This window comes from Talpa occidentalis, unplaced genomic scaffold, assembly GCF_014898055.3.
Source record: "Talpa occidentalis isolate TD23 unplaced genomic scaffold, MPIMG_talOcc4v2.1 talOcc4.5, whole genome shotgun sequence".
NCBI lineage: Eukaryota > Metazoa > Chordata > Mammalia > Eulipotyphla > Talpidae > Talpa > Talpa occidentalis.
The window spans coordinates 46,635,090-46,656,416 of NW_023604861.1; the positions used below are offsets into that span (position 1 = coordinate 46,635,090).

Here is a 21,327-nt window from a genome sequence, read left to right on the forward strand (position 1 = left end):
ACAAGGCCTCTTCTATAGTTTTGGGGTATCCAGTACCCCCAAGAATTAGAGAGAAAGATGATCTTAGAATTAAATGGATGTTGCTTCCTGCCCCTCAGCAAATGGAAGGACAGCAGGGGGCAGCAATCAGCACACAGCTAGCTATGTACGTGTGGACATAAAAACCACAAATCTTGGCTAAGACTTTTTTCAGTGTTCCTCACAAATATTGCTTATCATTGCAATTCTGCTTATCAGACTGTGAAACAAAATAGATATGACCAAATGTTCTGTCCCCAACCATTTCTCAAAAAGAAGCTTCTTAGGGCCTCTCTGGTGGCACAAGGGGTTAAGATGCAGCCTATGAAGCAGTCCACATCCTCGCAGCACAAGTTCGATCCCTGGCTAGGGAGCTACCCACATGGCGCAGCAGACCTTTCCTGACTCACCCATTGCTCCCCTCAACAGTGTATTTCAGTCGATCTGCCTGTTCTGTTTCCTACTCTGTCTCTGGTGAATCCTCTCACCCCCACCCCACACCTCTGGGCTGTAACCCAGTTTTTGTATGCATAAAAAAAAATCTTAAAAAAAAAAAGAAGCTTCTTACTACTTTAAGTAGTAAGCTTCTAGCTACTTTTATTAGAATATAGTAAAAACTTGGTAACTTTTTATCTTGAAGACAAAATCAAAATTAAAAACAAGACACCTTAAAATTCCCAAATATTCTTTTCACTGTTTTGTATTCTGCCAGCTACTCACTGTTTTCTTAGGCCCTGAGTATATCTATACATTTGTTTTAAAATCAACTGACTTTACTTTTTAGAGCAATTTTAGATTTTGAGTGGTATTGAGGGGAAAGTACATACCATATGCCCTCCCACACACGTGCACATGTAGTTTTCAGTATAAACATTGTGAATTGATGTGGTATATTTGTTACAACTGAGGTTTTTTTTTTAAGATTTATTTATGTATGCATACAAGAACTAGGGTGTAGACCCAGAAGTGTGGGGTGAGAGGATTCACCAGAGATAGAGTGGGGAACAGAACAGTCAGATTGATTGAAATATACTGCTGAGGGGAGCAGTGGGCAAGACAGGAGAGGTCTGTTATGCCATGTGGGTCAGATCCATGGCCGGGGATTGAACTCATGCTGCAGTGGCTGGCCATAGCTTGATAGCACTGTCTTTAACCTCTGTGCCAGCAGGGAGGCCCTGTTACAACCGATGTTAACTAAAAATCTGTAGTTTTCATCACAAGTTACATTTTGTGTTGGATATATATATAACACAACACAGTTGTATATGTATATGTTGACAAATACATAACATCATGTATTCATGATCTAAGCAGGGTTTTAGTTCATTCTTTCACTGGAGATGAGAGTACAATGAACATTTGATAAGAAAATCCAGACGAACATTTTATGGCAAGAAATTATTTATCCCCAAATCCTGTGGTGATGATTCCCTACCACCCTTTACCTGTTTTGTAAATCAAAATATGGCTGACAATTCAAGGAGATGTGTTTAAAGATCCAGAAACAGGAGATGTTCCCTGGGGTGTTGACCAGCACTTGCAGTGTGACAGAGGCAGATGCATCCACTTCCACAGCAGTTGCTTCATAGACAGCCTCTGCATGCTCAGGCTTCAGGGCACACCGAAGATCTTCCTGGAATTCCGATGCCTGCGATGTAGGAGAAACAATGTGCATTTACTACAAGTGCATGTTTAGTGTGTCTTCTCAGCTGGGAACTTACCAAATACACACACATTGACACACCACTCATAACACCCCTGTGCGTTATAACCATTGAGAACATGCCGCTGCCTGAAAGTTCTATTAATTAAAATTCTCTAAAGAAAAAAATAGATGACTTTAGGCTGCACTTCCAAAGTGGTTTTTTTTTCTTCAAAGATTTATTTAATTATGCATACAAGAACTGGAGTGTAAGTCAGAGGTGTGGAGGATGAGAAGGTTCACCAGAGACAGAGTGGGAAGCAGAACAGGCAGATTTACTGAAAAACACTGCTGGAGGGAGCAGCAGGTGAGGCAGGAAAGTCTGCTGCGCCATGTTGGTTGACAGGGCATCAAACTCGTGCTGCAGTGGCTGGCGACAGCTTGATAGCGCTATCTTTAACCCCTGCGCCACCAGGAAGGCCCCACTTCCAAAATGTTTTACAGACACTTATGGGTTGATTGTGTGTCCTCCCCAACCCCACACCTTCATATGATGAAGTCCCAATTCCCAGAATCTCAGAATGTGACCTCACTTGGAGATAGGGTCTTTGCAGTGGTAACTGAGTTAAAATGAAGCCACTAGGGTAGCTCTAACCCAATATGACTGGTGCCCTATGGGCAGAGATTTGGAGAAGATATGCACACAGAGGAAGCCATGTGAACATGAAGAGGGCCATCTACAAGTCAAAGAAAGAGGCCTGGAACAGTCCTCCCTCATGGAATGAGGTCTGCTGCCATCTAGATTTTAGATTTAGCCTCCAGAACTTTGTGAGACAATAAATTTGTGTTATTTAAGTCACCCAATCTGTGATACTTTCTAATGCAGTTCTAGCAAACTAACATAATTAATAACCAAAAAAGTTCATAATATATAGGTAGTCTGTAGTATATAGGGAAATGTTTCTGCAATTATTGGTATGTAGATAAGAATCAACATAGTAATGGTAGATTGATATTTGTGTTAGAAGGAATTGAAAAATCTAAATGTGGGCCAGATACCCCCATCAGCTATTGTCACCACCACACTCTTGACCTGCATTAAATAACTGAGATATATTGAGAGGAGAGTGTAGTAGCAACTTCTGCCATTGGACCCCTTCCTCACCTTCTATCCCCAATATGTATCACAGTGTATGTGAGTGTGCATACATTCACACTCACACACACAGACTTCTTCAGGTGAAAGCAAGGTAACTCCCTGTTACAGATAATAAACCATATTTCTGGTTTTATTTGTTCACATTTAAATAAGTTCTTTTAGTCAATATCTGATAAGTGCGAGATCAGCTGCTGGGTACCATGGAACTATAAAAGAAAAAAGTGCTGATCTGTTTCTTTAAGACTTTTGAATCTAGTAGGAAGAGAAAACTAAAACACACATGTCCTATAAAAAAACCCAAGTACTCTGAAAGGTAAATTTAAGTGCTCTGGATCTTCAGAGGACTGGCAGGTGACTTCCAGGCTGAATAGTGGGAATGCCTCACTGAAGTCCAGCATTGAGCTGAATCCTAAAAGAAGTATATAGAATAGCTAAGCTATGGAAACAACCCAAATGCCCAAAAATAGATGACTGGATCAAGAAGATGTGGTACATATACATAATGGAATATTACTCAGCAATCAAAAAAGATAAACACATGCAGTTTGCAGCAACATGGATGGAGCTAGAAGGGGTAATGCTCAGCGAAATAAGTCAGAAAGAAAAAGAAAAATACCGGATGGTCTCACTCATAGCAGGAATTTAGAAAACTTAAATAAGAGACCAGGAAAAAGACTAATCAATACAAAGTAAAAATCAAAATCAACAAGCAACTATAAACCAGAGACACACTATGGGGTGGGGAGGGTGGGGGGGGGAGAGAGGGGCGGGGAGAGGAAGGACTAGAGTCAAAATAAGGGGGGCACAGTTGTATGGGGAATATAACCATAACGAAAATGCATACATTGTGCAAAGATGAAAAATGATGTAAGAATTATATAAAATAAAATATTAAAAATAAATAAATAAAATTAATTTAAAAAAGAAGTGTAGAATAAAGTAAAAAATAAAGCCTGACTACTGCAAGAAATATTTGCAATATATATCACAAGAAAGAGTTAATACTCGGGCCTCCCCGGTGGCGCAGCGGTTGAGCGCTGGGCTGCGAAGCTGCCCGCAGCCTCTGCGGCGCCAGTTTGATCCCCGGCTGCTCCCCGGCCACCGGGGGAGGGTCCCGCATGGCGCGCAGACCTCTCCTGCCGCCCGCTGCTCCCCTCAGCAGTGTACTTCGATCCTTCTGCCTGCTCTGCTCCCCGCTCTGGCTCTGGTGAATTCTCTCACCCTCCCGCACTTCTGACTGTACCCAGTGCTTGTATAAACAAACAAAACAAACAAACAAACAAACAAACAAACAAACAAATAAATAAATAAACATGCCTCTATTTAAAAAAAAAAAAAGAGTTCATACTCTTAGCATGTAAAAAAATTAACTGAGGGACACAAGACCAAGAGCAGAGTAGAAAAATGGGGGAGGGGGAGGGAAACAGTTCACAGACAAAATATAAAGAATGGCCTTAAACATATGAGAAAATGTTCAAAATCACTGAGAATTAGGAAAATGTAAATTAAAATAACACTGAGATATCACTTATCTGACAGGCAAAAAATTTTAATATGATAAGTTTTTTTGGCATGGCTATGAGGAAATGGTTACTTTCATATATTGCTAAGTGAGAACAAACTGCTGTGACTCTACTGGAATGAGATTTGGTAACACCTAGTAAAACTATGCATGAATTCACCATCTGAATTTACAATCCCAGGTTGAGCAATGTACCTCCAACAATTAACTGCAGCATCATTTGTAATTACAAAATATTGGAAATAGCCTAAATGCTCATAGAGAGAAGAGTGATTGACTATGTTACATCCACACAATGCAGGTTTATAGAGGAATAAAGACAGTCTCTATAAACTGTTTTGGAGTGATTTCCCAGCTATGCTTTAAGTGAAGAAAATGAAATGCTTAAAGAATCTGCCTCCAAGGATGCTACACTTCATGTACAAAAAAAAAGGGGCTATAAGAAAATACATATGCATCTTGTATTTGGGCACAAAATACAGGAATAATATAGAAAATCTAAAGGGATTGGTAAAGTACAAGATGTAGGTGGGGAAAGGATAGAAACTGGTAGCAAGAAGAGGAAGGAGTGATGCTTTGAGTATACCTTCTTATACAGCTCTAGCTTTGGGACCATACTCGTGTTTCACATACACAAAAAATAATTAAAACCAAACAGTATATGGTAGGACCTCAAAATGAAATGCATGCCTAATGAACTCAATTGTTTTACAACTAAATAATCTAACTATAGTGAAAAGGGTAGGGAAGAAAATAACTAACCTAAGCTAGTTTGGAAAATAATACTTTGGATACTATAGGCTAAAATCATAAAACATAAACAAATATTATATTCTAGTTAATAAACCTGTTTCTCATGAGGATGTGGGTTAGTAGCTCTGAAACTAGTTTAAGAATATAGGATTGAATAAATAAATAAGTTTTTATAGCTAGTGAGAGCCAGTTTTCTTACTCTCAGAGAGAGAAGTACCAATAAGGGGGAATGCTTTAGTGTGGAATTGAAATCAATTAATAGTGTGAACAAAGGTAGGTAGGTGACAAAGATAAGTAAGAGGGGGTTAGTATACAGTCATATGTCACTTAACTATAGAGATGTGTTCTAAGAAATGTGTCCTTAAGTAATTTCCTAGCTGAATGAACATCCTAGAGCATAATTACACAAATCTAGATGGAAGAACCTAATACACAGCTAGCCACTGTGATATAGCCTCTTGGAACCACCACCGCATACAAAGGCCTTCACTGACCAACATGTGACTCAGCAATACTAACTGTGCATACATGTATTTCCTACTTCTGTCTGTTGAGAGTCCTATAAGCAATGGCACCCCAGCAACAAGCACACCCAGCTTGATCTTAGTCCTGGTCTCTAAAAGTTTTCAGAAACCAGTCTCCTTAATGCTGCGCCAAGTTCCTTGGAAAAGTGGTTAATTCCAGAGCCCAGGCAGGAAAAATACAAGATAAGCCTGAACAATCAAGTGGTTCCAAAAAGTAGGGTAGAACTTGAATAAAGTCAAAGACATGTCGAAAGGCCACAGCAACCAACTTAAAGTAGCTCCCATTAACCAAAACTGTAAAATTTTAACCAACAAAATAAAAATTATAATATTGGATTATATCCTGTAGAAAAAATAAATACCTATGAGTTCATACTGATGTAAATAAACAATTTTTTTTTTAAATGTAAAGAAGGGATAGCTCTTTTTCACAGAAGAATTTCAGTGAATAAATGTAGAGGGAATGAGAGAAAAAGAATCATCATTAGGCAAATAACACAGTAATAACTGTTGTAAGAAAGACACACCAGTGGATGCTAAAATCAGTTGGTGAAAACTGGAGAAGAAATATATTTACATCTCCCCCAGAATACTTGTTAATTACAAAGTAAAAATAATAACTTCACTGTGTAGAGTGTCACCTGACACACACCATCTTTATCTAGTAACTCAAGTTCACGTCACTTGTTAATTATAAAGTAAAAATAATCACTGTGTAGAGTGTCACCTGACACACACCATCTTTATCTAGTAACTCAAGTTCACGTCACCACCAATGAGACAAAATAAGAATCCCTCAGTGTCTCTACGAGAAGTTATGGGACACAACATCACCTCCACAAAACTCTTACCAAATAGGCATAATCTCAACCTCATTGTGAGAAAACATCAGATTAAATCCAAATTGAGAGGTAATTCAAAATGTCAAGGTCATGAAAGATGAGGACAGACAGAGGAACTTTCACACCTTGGAGGAGCCTAAGGGGAGACATCACAACTAAATGTAACACAGGACCCGGGATAGGGTCCCAGAAAAGATAAAGAACATCAGTGGAAAAACTGGTAAAATTCGAATTAGACCTGTAATTTTAGTTACTCGAATTGTACGGAGGTTAATTTTTTGGTTTTGATCATTGTGCTATGTTTATGTAAGATGTTGATATTGGGGCCAGCTGGGTGATGGTTATTCAAGAGCTCTGCACTATTTTTGCAACTTTTCTGTAAACCTCAAATTCTCTCAAGCTTAAAAGTTAAAAATATTTTAAAGATGGCACAAATTGGATAGACAAACCTCAGAGATGAGAGAACGGAAAGAAGAATTACATGATGAAAATACAGAGCAGGCAGGGCCTCAGTGCAGCTGTGTTTGATTGGCTCTAAGTCAGACTTGAAAAGGAGAGGGGATGTCAGCCATCAATGGTGAGCACTGACATTTAAGAGATTATGGCATCTAAACCCCTTAAGTTAAAAAAAAAAAAGAAACTTTTGTAGAAATGTTGAACATCTTTCTATTTTTTTAAAGGATTTATTTACTTATGCATACAACAACTGGGGTACAAGCCAGAGGTGTGGAGGGTGAGAGGATTCACCAGAGACAGAGTGGGGAACAGAACAGGTGGACTGACTGAAGTACATTGCTGAGGGGATCAGCAGGCAAGTCAGGAGAGGTCTGCTGCGCCATGTGGGTTGTTCCCTGGCCGGGATTGAACTTTTGCCGCGGTGACTGCGGACAGCTTCATACTTTGAGTCTTAACCCCTTGCACCACCAGCGAGGCCCTGAACATCTTTCTATTGATCTTAAAACAAGCATCTCTAATTTCACTAGTAAGGATGTGAAGTTACTTAAGAAATCTCTAAGACAGTTCACTGCTAACATAAATACAACAGTCAGACAAGCTGTGAAAAGTCCAGATAAACCAGGTTAGGTGATCTGCTGTGGAGAGAAAGGTTATCTTTCTTTCCAACCAAGTCCTCATTACAATGCACAAAACAGTTCCCCAGAAGTGGGGGGTGTGACATGGCAAAGAAAGAAAATGACTGGGCTCAGGCAGACCGTCTGCCTAAAAAGTTATGCCAAGCTAGTCAAGCACATTTGGTCAACTCCACCACTTCTAGTTCTTCACAAATAGAAAACACATCCTTAAGATAGAATGATGTTTTGTTTGTTTGGTTTTAGGTTTCTCGGGACCATGACACAATGGCACAAGTTCTGTTTAGCAGGAATTTGAGACTAAATGCAGCCTTAGCTTTCTGGAGGAAAGGAAATATAAGTGAATTTGTAGCCTATTTGGTAAGAATAGGTAATCTCGGAATCGTGGGGCATTATCTTCCTGTGCACATTGATAGTCTGCAGGTGGAGAAGCAGTACATTTCACTTGGCTGTTCTGCAGACCTATTGCTTGTAGTAAAATCATTATTTAAAAACAAATTTGAGGATTTTGTAATGTTTAGTCTAAATTGGCTTTAAGTGGTCATAAAAAGAGATGGTCAAAACTGTCATCCCAAACAGAGATTATAAACAATATTCAGAATTTAAACAGCAATTAAGTGGATTGTGAGAACAGTAAAATCATCTTACTTTGGCTCTGGATATACTGGTAATATAGCAAGTATGTTGACACTTATTTAGTAGAATTGCACTGACAAGTTTTGTCTACCAAAGAGTGCTTGGTTATTCAAAACATCCCTGAACTATAGGACTTCCAGGAAGATGCTGCCTCTGAGAAAAGAGTGATGGAAGAAATCAAAACTGTTCTTCGAAAAAACACTGAAACCTTAAAACTCCACACAGAAGTGGGAAAATATCCCAAAGGAACAACCTCAACTTCAAGGTAAAGGGCACTAAGAAGATGGCTCCTCTTTTTTTTTTTTTTTAAATATGTAATTTACTTATGTATAGAAGAACTGGGGTCTAGGCCAGAGGAGTGTGTGTGGGGTGGGGGGCAGGCATGTTAGAGGATTCATCAGAGACAGAGTGGGGAGTAAAACAGGAAGATCTACTGAAATACACTGCTGAGGAGAGCAGAGGGCGAGACAGGAGAGGTCTGCTAAGCCATGTGGGATCAAACCCTTGCTGCAGTGGCTGGTGATAGCAGTGAGACTTTAATCCCTGTGCCACCAATGAGACCCAGAAGGCTCCTCTACAGCAATTAGGAGTTATAAGGTGGTCTGCTTAATGTTGTTTAAGAAATACTGATCTTGGAAATGCAAATGGCCAACAGGCATATGAAAAAATGTTCAACATCACTTGTAATCAGGGAAATGCAAATCAAAACTACCATGAGATACCATCTTACACCAGTGAGAATGGCACATATTAAAAAAACTAGCAACAACAAATGTTGGCGAGGGTGTGGAGAAAAAGGAACTCTTCTGCACTGCTGGGGGGAGTGCAAACTGGTCCAACCACTATGGAGAGCTGTGTGGAGATTTCTGGACCTACTAAACATAGAGCTTCCATATGATCCAGCAATTCCACTCCTAGGTATTTACCCAGAGGACACAGAAACATCAATTCCAAAGAGCACCTGCACCCCTATGTTTATAGCAGCACTATTTACAATAGCTAAGCTTTGGAAACAACCCAAATGCCCACAAATAGATGACTGGATCAAGAAGATGTGGTACATATATACCATGGAATATTACTCAGCATTCAAAAAAGATAAACACATGCAATTTGCAGCAACATGGATGGCACTGGAAGGGATCATGCTCAGCGAAATAAGCCAGAAAGAAAAAGAAAAATACCGGATGGTCTCACTCATAGCAGGAATCTAGAAAACTTAAATAAGGGACCAGGAAAATGAATAACTATAAGAAAGTGAAAATCAAAATCAACAAAAAACTATGAACCAGAGACACTCTATGGGGGGTAGAGGGTGGGAGGGGAGTGATTGGGGTCAAAATAAGGGGGTTGCAATTGTATGGGGAATATAAAAATAAAATTTATTAAAAAAAAGAAATACTGATCTTAATACAGTTCTGAATATTGCATGAGAATATAATTGATAATACATGGGAAAATAATGCAGGACTTAATACTAGGAACCAGGACCAATCATGTTTATTTTTTTAAAGATGGTGTTTTATAAGAAAACACTTAAATGTAACCTGAAACCATAAAATATTCAGAAGAAAACATAGGTAAAACACTACAAGACATACATCGCAATAACATCTTTAAAGACTCATCACCCAAAGCAAAGAAAGTCAAGGAAAAGATAAACACTTGGGATTACATCAAACTGAAAAGCTTCTGTACAGCAAAAGAGACATTAACCAAAACAGAGAGACACCCCACTGACTGGGAAAAAATATTTGCACTCCAGTCAAGTGATAAGGGACTGATCACAAAAATATACAAAGAACTCATATGACTCAACAAAAACAAAATAAACAATCCAGTCTTTGGTGGCGCAAGGGATTAAGCATCGCACTATGAAGCAATCCACAGCCTCTGCAGCAAGAGTTCGATCCCTGGCCAGCCAGGGAGAAACCACATGGTGAAGCAGATCTCTCCTATCTCGCCCACTGCTCCCCTCAGCAGTGTATTTCAGTCAGTCTGCCTGTTCTGTTCCCCACTCTGTCTCTGGTGGATCCTCTCACCCCCCTGTATCTCTGGCCTGTACTCCAGCTCTTGTATGTATAAAAAACAAAACCTTAAAAAAAAAAAAAAAAGAAAAGAAATTGGCAGAAGAACTTAAAGGACATTTCTTCAAAGAGAAAATGCAAATGGCCAACAGGCATATGAAAAAATGTTCAACATCCCTTATAATCAGGAAAATGCAAATTAAAACCACATTGAGATACCACCTTACACCAGTAAGAATGGCACATATCAAAAAAAAAAAAAAAAAAACAAGCAACAACAAATGTTGGTAAGGATGTGGTGAAAAAGGAACTCTCCTACATTGCTGGTGGGAGTGCAAACTGGTCCAACCACTATGGAAAGCTGTCTAGAGGGAGGTTCCTCATTCTACTAAAAATGGAGCTACCATATGACACAGCAATTCCACTCCTAGGGATCTAACCAAAGGACACAAAAACATTGATTCAAAAGACCACCTGGACCAGTTTGCACTCCCACCAACAGTGCAGGAGAGTTCCTTTTTCTCCACAACCTCGCCAACATTTGTTGTTGCTAGTTTTTTTAATATGTGCCATTCTCACTGGTGTAAGATAGTATCTCATGGTAGTTTTGATTTGCATTTCCCTGATGACAAGTGATGTTGAACATTTTTTCATATGCCTGTTGGCCATTTGCATTTCCTCTTCAGAGAAGTTTCTTTTTAGCTCTTCTGCCCATTTTTTGACTGGGTTATTTTCTTTGTTGTTGTTGAGTCTCATCAGCTCTTTGCACATTTTTGTGATCAGTCCTTTATCATTAGTGTTGGGTGCAAAAATGTTCTCCTAGTCAGTGGGGTTTCTCTTTGTTTTTGTTATTGTCTCTTTTGCTGTGCAGAAGCTCTTTAATTTGATGTAGTCCCAGCTGTTTATCTTTGCCTTCACTATCACTGCTTTGGGTGATGTATCTGTAAAGATGTCTTTGATATGCAAATCACGTAGTGTTTCGCCTATATTTCCTTCTATATATTTTATGGTTTCAGGTCTTATGTCTAGTTCTTTAATCCATTTTGAGTTGGTTTTTGTGTATGGTGTGAGGTAGTGGTCAAGCTTCATTCTTTTGCATGTAGCGACCCAGTTTTCCCAGCACCATTTATTAAACAAACTTTCTTTGCTCCAATGCATAGTCTTTGCTCCTTTGTCAAAGATTAGTTGACCATAAATCTGTGGGTTTATTTCTGGATTTTCTGTTCGATTCCATTGGTCTGTATGTCTGTTCTTGTTCCAATACCATGCAGTTTTGATGATTACGGCTTTGTAGTATAGTTTGAAGTCTGGGAGTGTGATGCCTCCATTCCCTTCTTTCTTTTTCAGGAGAGCTTTGGCAATTCAGGGTTTTTTGTGATTCCATATGAATTTCATCAATAATTGTTCTATTTCTTTGAAGAATGACATTGAAATTTTGATTGGAATAGCATTGAATCTGTATATTGCTTTTGGTAGGATGGCCATTTTAATAATGTTTATTCTTCCAATCCATGAGCAGGGGATGTCTTTCCATTTCTTTGTGTCTTCTTCTATTTCTTTTAACAGTGTTTTATAGTTTTCTTTGTATAGGTCCTTTACCTCTTTTGTTAGATTTAGATTTCTTGACCTACTAAACATAGAGCTTCCATATGATCCAGCAATTCCACTCCTAGGTATTTACCCAAAGGACACAGAAACATCAATTCCAAAGAGCACCTGCACACCTATGTTTATAGCAGCACTGTTTACAATAGCTAAGCTTTGGAAACAGCCCAAATGCCCACAAATAGATGACTGGATCAAGAAGATGTGGTACATATATACCATGGAATATTACTCAGCATTCAAAAAAGATAAACACATGCAATTTGCAGCAACATGGATGGCACTGGAAGGGATCATGCTCAGTGAAATAAGCCAAAAAGAAAAAGAAAAATACCGGATGGTCTCACTCATAGCAGGAATCTAGAAAACTTAAATAAGGGACCAGGAAAATGAATAACTATAAGAAAGTGAAAATCAAAATCAACAAAAAACTATGAACCAGAGACACTTTTTGGGGGGTGGGGGGAGGGAGGGGAGGGATTGGGGTCAGAATGGGGGGGTTGCAATTGTATGGGGAATATAAAAATAAAATTTATTATAAAAAAAAAGAAGATATGGTACATATACACCATGAAATATTATTCAGCATTCAAAAAAGATAAACACATGCAATTTGCAGCAACATGGATGGAGCTGGAAGGGATCATGTTCAGCGAAATAAGCCAGAAGGAAAAAGAAAAATACCGGATGGTCTCACTCATAGCAGGAATCTAGAAAACTTAAATAAGGGACCAGGAAAAAGAATAACTATAAGAAAGAAAATATCAAAATCGACAAACAACTATGAATCAGAGACACTCTATGCGGGGGTTGGGGGCAGGGAAAGGAGGGCTGGGGTCAAAATAAGGGGGTTGCAATTGTATGGGGAATATAAAAATAAAATTTAAATTAAAAAAAAAAAGACCACCTGTACCCCTATGCTTATTGCAGCACTATTTACAATAGGTAAAACCTGGAAACACCCAAATGTCCAAAAACAGATGACTGGATCAAGAAGATGTGGCATATATACACAATGGAATATTATTCAGCAATCAAAAAAGAGAAACTCATGCCATTCGCAGCAACGTGGATGGAACTAGAAGGAATTATGCTCAGTGAAATAAGCCAGAAGGAAAAAGAAAAATATCGGATGGTTTCACTTATAGCAGGAATATAGGGGAACCAAATAAGACATCAGTGTAAAAAAATAATAACAGTACAAAACACAACAAAGCAAAACCAGACAATTATAAATCAGAGATATCCTGCAGCAGAGGAGGAGGGAGAGGGATCAGAGAGAGAGAGGGAAGAGCACAGGGGACTGAGGTGATGGTGCACGGGTGCATTGGTGAAGGAAACTCTATGGGGGACTACACCTGAGGGGGTGGGGGGAAGCAAATATTGTTTAAAAAGGGGGGTTGCAATTGTATGGGGAATATAAAAATAAAATTTATTATTTAAAAAAAACAAAAACAAAACAAAACAAAAAAAACTTAAAAAAAATGAACAATGATGTAAAAAACAAAAAATTAATATATAAAAAAATAAAATTAGACAAAAAAAATAAAAAAAGAAAACAAATGTGTACAGCTACTTTCTTACAGTTAAAAGATGCTAAAAGTTTAAAAGTACCAAAGAAAATAATGTTAATTAATTTTTGTCTGTTCTGAAATACTGATATACAAGATGCCTTAATTATTAATAAGTCAATATATGATGATACCAATATGTTAAAAATTAAAACCAACCATGTTTATGGAATAGAAAAGTCAAGTATTAAATCAGGAGTTAAATATTTATATTGAATGTTGTTATTGAAACCTATGTTACACTGTTTTTAAAATTTGAGAGTATTTTTAATATCTCTGATTTTTTGGAGGGCAGAGGCCAGGTGATCATGTCATGTGTTCATGTATGAACCCTATGTAAAAGAAAACAAAGTAACTATACATGTGTATGAATCTTAAACTAGAATGTCTACAAAATTGGCTAATTTATGGTCATTTTTTATTGTATATACATTGCTACAATTTCAGTTCTCTATCATTTATCTTAATTTTAGTAAATACCTAGTTCATGTTAGATGAATAGCATGAAAAAGAAGAGCATGTAAAAATCAAGGTTGGAATTTGATGAAGCTGAGATTAGTTTATGAAACAATTTGCATGTCAGTCTAAGGCATGAGAAGCCACTGAAGGTTCCAAACCAGCAGTAAAGTATGAGCTGTGTTTCTGGAAGAAGAGTCTGGCAGCCCTGTCTGAGATGAACCATAAGGAAGACGCCACTTACAATATTATTGTGATTGTGAGGAAGTTCATGAGGCCTTGAATTAGAGAAGTGGCAGTGAGACCAGAGAATATTAGGTGATTATATGAAAACCATTGAAGAGAGGGAATTGACAAACTTGGTAACTAACCAAATGTGAAGGCAAGGGAGAGGAAGTAGTTCAAAATGACACTGAGCTTTCACGCCTGGGGACTAGACAAAGCCATACACAGAAATCAATTATTACAGAAGAGGAGCAGGTTGTGGGAAATACTGTAGAAGTGAAATAAATTATATAGATGGATTAATAAGCAAATGGAAAATTTATTTGTCTATATCCAGAAAGCAGTTGGAAATTAAGGACTCAGGTTGAGAGAGAAACCTGGATTGTTTATAAGGAGAAAGGGAAATTTCTGCTACTTATACATATATCAATGTTCTTCCTGAATTCAAACCCAATGGAGAATGTGATTGTGATGGAATGGAGGGTCAGGCAGCTGAGAGTACAAGTGTTCATCTGCACCACATATGAGTACAAAATACTATTAAATACATAAAAAGAAAAAGCCATTTAGCCTGGTAGTTCTCAATATTTTACAAAGTATGATCTCTAGAGAAAACACCTAAATTTAATATTTTAATATTACTTTACCCTGGGATGTGATGATGATATTGCCACTGACGAATCATTCTTATGATTGATTAAGACACACTTGATCACGGGCAGATCTTCATTTGTAATCGTCTCAAATATTATTGCTGAAAAAGCAACTGTAAGACAAAATAAAAACAATGATATTGATATATGCATACCTTAAAGAGAAAGTATTTATTCATCTTACAACAAAATGTAATCAAGGAAAAGTGGCCAACATGAAGGTTTATAGGAAACATCATTTCAAAAGGCAAATCTTACTATAAATCAGGAGCAGAGGGTATTGTGCTACCCAACAGTGGGCTCTAAAGTGCTGGGTGTGTCTTTATCTGTGCTGTCCAGTATGCTGTTCAATTATCTTCCTACCTGGTAACTTGAGACAATTTTCTCTTGCTTAAAAATCTCAGTATTGCAGCTATCTGTGGGAGCCACATCTTAAGATACATTCACTGGTTTGCTTTAACCTGTCTTTATTATTTTATTCTTTATTAAAGAAGCATTATACTGGAATAGAATCAGAATTAGAATTAGAGAAGTATTATACCTATACTAGTGGAACTATAAGTGAAAATTTACTCCAAATTCTGATATCCTCACAAGAAAACCATTTTCACGTCTCTAGACATACATATACAGTGTTCAACTAATTGTATTGATAGAATAGAAATTATTTTATATTCTGATTTTGAACATAATAAAGAATTTCTTATGATTTTAAATATTATTAATTTGCATTTGTTTAGAGGATATAACACAAATGACAATATCATTCCCTTATTGTATATTTTATATTTCCCTGCTACTATTTAAAACACTTCAAAATATGTTTCAATTTTACAACATTATTTCCTTAGAATAAATTTCTGGAAGTGGAATTAGTGGATCAAAGGACTTAAACATATTTAAATTGTTCTTGATATGCACTGTCATCTTGTTTTCCAAAGGTGTTATACCCATTTATGTTGCCATGCGTAAGGTGAGAATGTAATAGCTTTATCATAACTTCATTGACAATTAGTCATTCTATAATTTCGTTTCCCTTAATAGAGACCCTACTCTTTTAAAGGAAACTAAATGAGCACAAGTGGAAGAACAAGGAAAAAAAAAAAACAAGCTTAAGAGTGTTTAAGAGCCTTTTCTGCTCTATTCACTAATGTTTTCTTTTCTCCTTACTCCTTTTTTCAAAGAGACTTATTAAGTACAATTAGTATACAATAAGTTGCACATATTTAAAGTGTATAATTTGATAAGTTTTAATATAAATATATTAAAAATAAATATATGTATAAACGTCACCACAGTCAAGATAGTGTACTTATCCATCACTCCCAAAAGTTTCCACATGCCTTAATACATGCCATATATATATATAATGGACAATTTTATACATACATATTGTAACATATATTATTCATACAATGTTAAATATGGATATAAATATAACATATATTGAATATAAATTACATATAATGGAATATTACATATCCATCAATCACATTTTCTGTAACAAGGAACATGGGAGTACAGATATCTCTTTACAGTAACTTTGTTTCCTTTTACATATATCCAGAAGTAGAATTACTGGATCATACAGTAGTTCTAATTGCATGAAGACTCCTATGCTTTATTTCCTAATAGCTGCACCAATTTACATTCCCTTCAATAGTGTATAAAGAAGGGTTCCCTTTGCCCACATCTTTATCAACACTTGTTATCTCTTGTATTTTTAATGACAGTCATTCTAATGGGTATGAGGTAATATCCCATTGTGGTTTTGGTTGATTTGTATTTCCCTGATAATTATTTATGTTCAATGTTTTTTCGTATTCTTGTTGGACAGTCATATGTTTTCTTTGGAGAAATGTCCATTCACTTTCTCTCGCCATTTTTTAAAGGGATTTTTGGGGTTTTGTTTGTTTATTTTACTATTGAGTTGTATGAGTTCTTTATATAGTTTGGATAGGATCCCATTATCAGAGAGATGATTTGCAAATGTTTTCTCCTATTCCATAAGTTGCCTTTTCATTTTGTTGATGCTATTCTTTTGTTGTGCAGCTGTTCAGTTTGATACAGTCCTACTTGTTTATTTTTGCCATTTTTGCCTTTGCTTTTGATGTCAAATCCAAAAAAAATCATTTTTTAAGAATAATATCAGAGTTTACCCAATGTTTTCTTCTCGGAGTTTTATGGTTTCAGGGTTTACATTCAACTCTTTAATCCATTTTGAATATATTGTAAGATACCATGAATTTGGCCCAGTTTCATTCTTCTGCATGTAGCTTTCTAGTTTTCTGAACACCATTTATTAAAGACACTATCCTTTCCCCATTGTATACACTGGGCTCCTTTGTCATAAATTAATTACTATATATGTGTGGGCTGATTTCTGGGCTTTTCATTCTGTTCCACTGATCTATGTGTCTGTTTATATGCCAGCACTGTACTGTTTTGTAATATAGTTTAAGATCAGGAAGTTTAGTGTCACCAGTTTTGTTCTTCTTTCTCAAGATTGCTTTGGCTATTGGAGGTCTTCTTTGGATCCGTATAAATTTTATGTTGTTTATTCTATTTCTGCAAAACATGCCGTTGCAATTTTGATAGAGGTTTCATTGAAATTGAAGGTTACTATGGAGATTATGGAAATTTAAACAATATTCTTCCAATCCATGGGCAAGGAAATTTTTTCCATTTATTTGTGTCGTCTTCATTTTCTTTCATCAATTTCTTACAATTTTATTCTTTTAAAACAATTTTTAATATTTTTTAAATTTTTTTTATAGAGGCATGTTTTATTTATTTATTTGTTTGTTTGTTTTGTTTATACATGCACTGGGTACAGTCAGAAGCGCGGGAGGGTGAGAGAATTCACCAGAGCGGGGAGCAGAGCAGGCAGAAGGACCGAAGTACACTGCTGAGGGGAGCAGTGGGCGGCAGGAGAGGTCTGCGCGCCATGTGGGACCCTCCTCCGGTGTCCGGGAAGCAGCCGGGGATCGAACCGCTGCAGAGGCCACGGGCAGCCTCGCAACCCAGCGCTCAACCGCTGCGCCACCGGGGAGGCCCAATTTCTTACAATTTTAATGTACTAATCTTTCATCTCCTTGGTTGAATTTATTCCTATGGGTTCTATTCTTTATAAGGTAATCACAAATGGAATTATTTTCTTAATTTCTCATTTTGTTGTGAATGTACATAATAGCAATTAATTTTTGTATATTAATTTCTGTATCCTACAACTTTATTGAATTTGTTGATTAGTTCTAAAGATTTTTGGTGGAGTCTCTAGGGCTTTTCATATATAATATTATGTCATCTACAAATACAGTCAATTTTACATGGTCCTTTCTGATGGGTGCATTTTATTTCATTCTCTTGCCTAATTGATCTGCTTAGGATATCCAGTACTATGTTGAATAAAAGTGGTGAGAGTGAGTATCCCTTTCTTGTTCTGATCTTAGAAGTTTTCAGCTTTTCATTATTCAATATGATATTACCTGTGGGTTTGTCATATGGCTTTTATTATGTTAAGATATGTTCTCTCTATACCTTTTCTTGAGAGTTTTTATCATAAAGGATGTAGAATTTTGTCAGATGCTTTCCCCTTCCTTATTGTTTATCCCTAATTTTGTGATGTATCTTTGAATATTTATCTACAGATAAATATTTATATTGAACCATCCTTGCATGCCTGGAATAAATTTCATATGATTATGGTCTGTGATGGTTTTAATCCTCCCTCCCTCCCTCCCTACCTTCCTCTTCCCCCTCTTCATGCCCCCCACTGCATTCTTTCTTTCATGGTGTACTTGTCTACTATTAGGGTAATGCTGCCTCATAAAATGAATTTGGAAGTGCTCCAAATGCTCCTATTTTTTTTTTGAAAAGTTTGAGAAGGATTGGTATCAATTCTTCAAGTGTTTGGTAGAATTCACCAGTGAAACCATGTGATCCTAGATTTTCTTTGTTGTGATGTTTTTCATTACTGATTCAATCTCCTTACTAGTAATTGGTCTGTTCAGATTTTCTATTTCTTTATGATTCATTCATTTTTTTAAAGATTTATTTATTTATTTATTTATTTATACAAGCTCTGGGTACAGTCAGAAGCGCGGGAGGGTGAGAGAATTCACCAGAGCCAGAGCGGGGAGCAGAACAGAAAGACTGACAAAATACACTGCTGAGGGGAGAACAGGCGACACAGGAGAGGTCTGCCGTGCCATAGGATCGAACCGGTGCTGCAGAAGCATGGAAGGGTGAGAGAATTCACCAGAGTTAAGAGGGGAGAGCAGAGCGGGCAGACTGATGAGGTACACTGCTGAGAGGAGCAGCTGGCATGGCAGGAGAGGTCTGCGCGCCATGTGGGACCCTTGCCAGTGGCCGGAGATCGAACCGTTGCTGCAGAGGTTGCGGGCAGCTTCGCAACCCAGCGCTCAACCGCTGCGCCACTGGGGAGGCCCCTATGATTCATTCTTATAAGTTGTATGTTCTTAGAAGTTTATTCATTTCTTCTATGTTGTCCAATTTCTTAGCATGTAATTATTCATAATTTCTTACAATTCTTTATATCTCTATGGTATCTCTTGTTATGTGTCCTCTTTAATTCTAATTTTATTTGAGTTCGCTCATTTTTTCTTGGTAAGTCTAGTTAAAAGCTTGTCTCATTTGTTTATCTTTTTAAAAAATAGCTCTTAGTTTCACTGATATTTTCTATTGCCCTTGAAGAGCATAGTCATTTATTTTCACTCAGATATTTGTTATTTTCTTCCTTCTACTAACTTAGAGTTTGTTTTATTCCTGACTTGCTGCTGCTCCCCTCAGCAGTGTATTTCGGTCAGTCTGCCTGTTCTGCTCCTCACTCTGTCTCTGGTGAATCTTCTCACCCCCCACACTCTGGCCTGTACCCCAGTTCTTGTATGCATAAATAAATAAATCTTTAAAAAAATTCAATGAAGGGCCTCCCTGGTGGCGCAGCGGTTGAGCGCTGGGTTGCAAAGCTGCCCGCAGCCTCTGCAGCACCGGTTCTATCCCCGGCTGCTCCCCGGCCACTGGAGGAGGGTCCCGCGTGGCGAGCAGACCTCTCCTGCCGCCCGCTGCTCCCCTCAGCAGTGTACTTCGGTCCTTCTGCCTGCTCTGCTCCCCGCTCTGGCTCTGGTGAATTCTCTCACCCTCCCGCGCTTCTGCCTGTACCCAGTGCTTGTATAAATCAATCAATCAATCAATCAATCAATCAATCAATCTTAAAAAAAAAATTCAATGAAACTAAGAAGTGATTCTTTGAAAGGGTAAACAAAACCAATAGACACTCAGGTTCAACAAGAGAAAAAGAGAGAAACCCATAGTAGAAAGAATCTGAAGTGAAAGAGGCAAAATTACAGCACATACTACAGAAACACAAAGACTCATAAAAAGACCACTATGGGCCTCCCTGGTGGCTCAAGAGGTTGAGAAGCAGCACTATGAAGCTCTCTGCAGCCATTGCAGCATGAGTTCAATCCCCAGCCATGGAGCTACCCACATGGTGCAGCAGATCATGTCTCCTCTGCTGCTTCCTGTCTCGCCCGCTGCTTCCTGTCTTGTCCGCTGCTTCCCTCAGAGGTGTGTTTCCATCAGTCAGCCTATTCTGTTCCCCACTCTGTCTCTGGTGAATCCTTTCACCCCCACATCACTGGCCTGTACCCCAGCTCCTATATGCACAAATAAATAATTTTTTTTTAAAAAGACTACCATGAACATCTATATGCAAATAAATTGGACATCCTAGAAGAAATGGACAAATTTTAGAATTTTACAACTTTATGAGATTGAACCAAGATGAAATAGACAGATTGAACAGACCAATCATAAGAACAGAAGTTGAAAGAGTATCCAAAGTGTCCCCAAGAACAAAAGCCAGGAACCAGGTGACTTCCCTAGTAAATTCTATCAAACTTTCAAAAAGATGTAATACTTATCCTTCTCAAAGTCTTCAAAAAACTTGAAGAGGGTGGAAAGCTCTTGAGTTCATTTTATGATACCAATGTTATCTTAACCCCCAAAATAGATAAGGGCAGCACAAAAAAGAAAACTATAGACTGGTATCTTTGATGAATGATGCAAAAATCCTCAACAAAATCTTGGCAAATCAAATACAACAATGTTTACACATCATGAATCGTACATCATGACCTAGGGATGCAAAGATATTCAACATATGTAAATCAATCAAAGTCATTCACCATATCACCAAAAAAGAAAAATAAGTCACAAATTCATTTTCTTTAGCAGATATACTATACTATTAGACATACTATTAGAGTATCAACTTTTCTTGAATTGGCTTTTCTTGAATGCAGCCTTTGAAGAATGTTTCCATTCAATAGAAGCTATCAAAGTATAGGCATAAAGTTGTTAATATTTATTATTCTTTTAATGGTCTATAGATTTTTGTAGTGATATTACCATCATATTCCTGATATTAGAAATCTGTTTCTTCTTTCTCTTTTTTTCCTGATCAGTTTGGTATTTATCTCTTCTTGGCTGCATTGAAATTCTCCATTTTAAAAAATTTTCTACTTCACTGATTTTTACTCTGATCTTGATTATTTCCTTTCTTAGCATACATGGGATCTATTT

At 37.4% G+C, this 21,327-nt stretch overlaps 1 protein-coding gene and 1 pseudogene across 1 annotated transcript in view; one reads left to right on the forward strand and one right to left on the reverse strand.

The window, feature by feature from the left end:
- FLT3 (fms related receptor tyrosine kinase 3) overlaps positions 1–21,327 on the reverse strand; it is a 92,841-nt gene that overhangs the window by 63,416 nt on the left and 8,098 nt on the right. Inside the window, exons 2-3 of the mRNA XM_037527075.2 lie at positions 14,716–14,834; positions 1,464–1,666 (exon numbers count right to left, since the gene is read on the reverse strand). Of these exons, the coding sequence (XP_037382972.1) occupies positions 1,464–1,666; positions 14,716–14,834 (322 nt within the window). The remainder of the gene's footprint in view (positions 1–1,463; positions 1,667–14,715; positions 14,835–21,327) is intronic.
- LOC119259623 (KATNB1-like protein 1) lies at positions 6,436–8,261 on the forward strand (annotated as a pseudogene).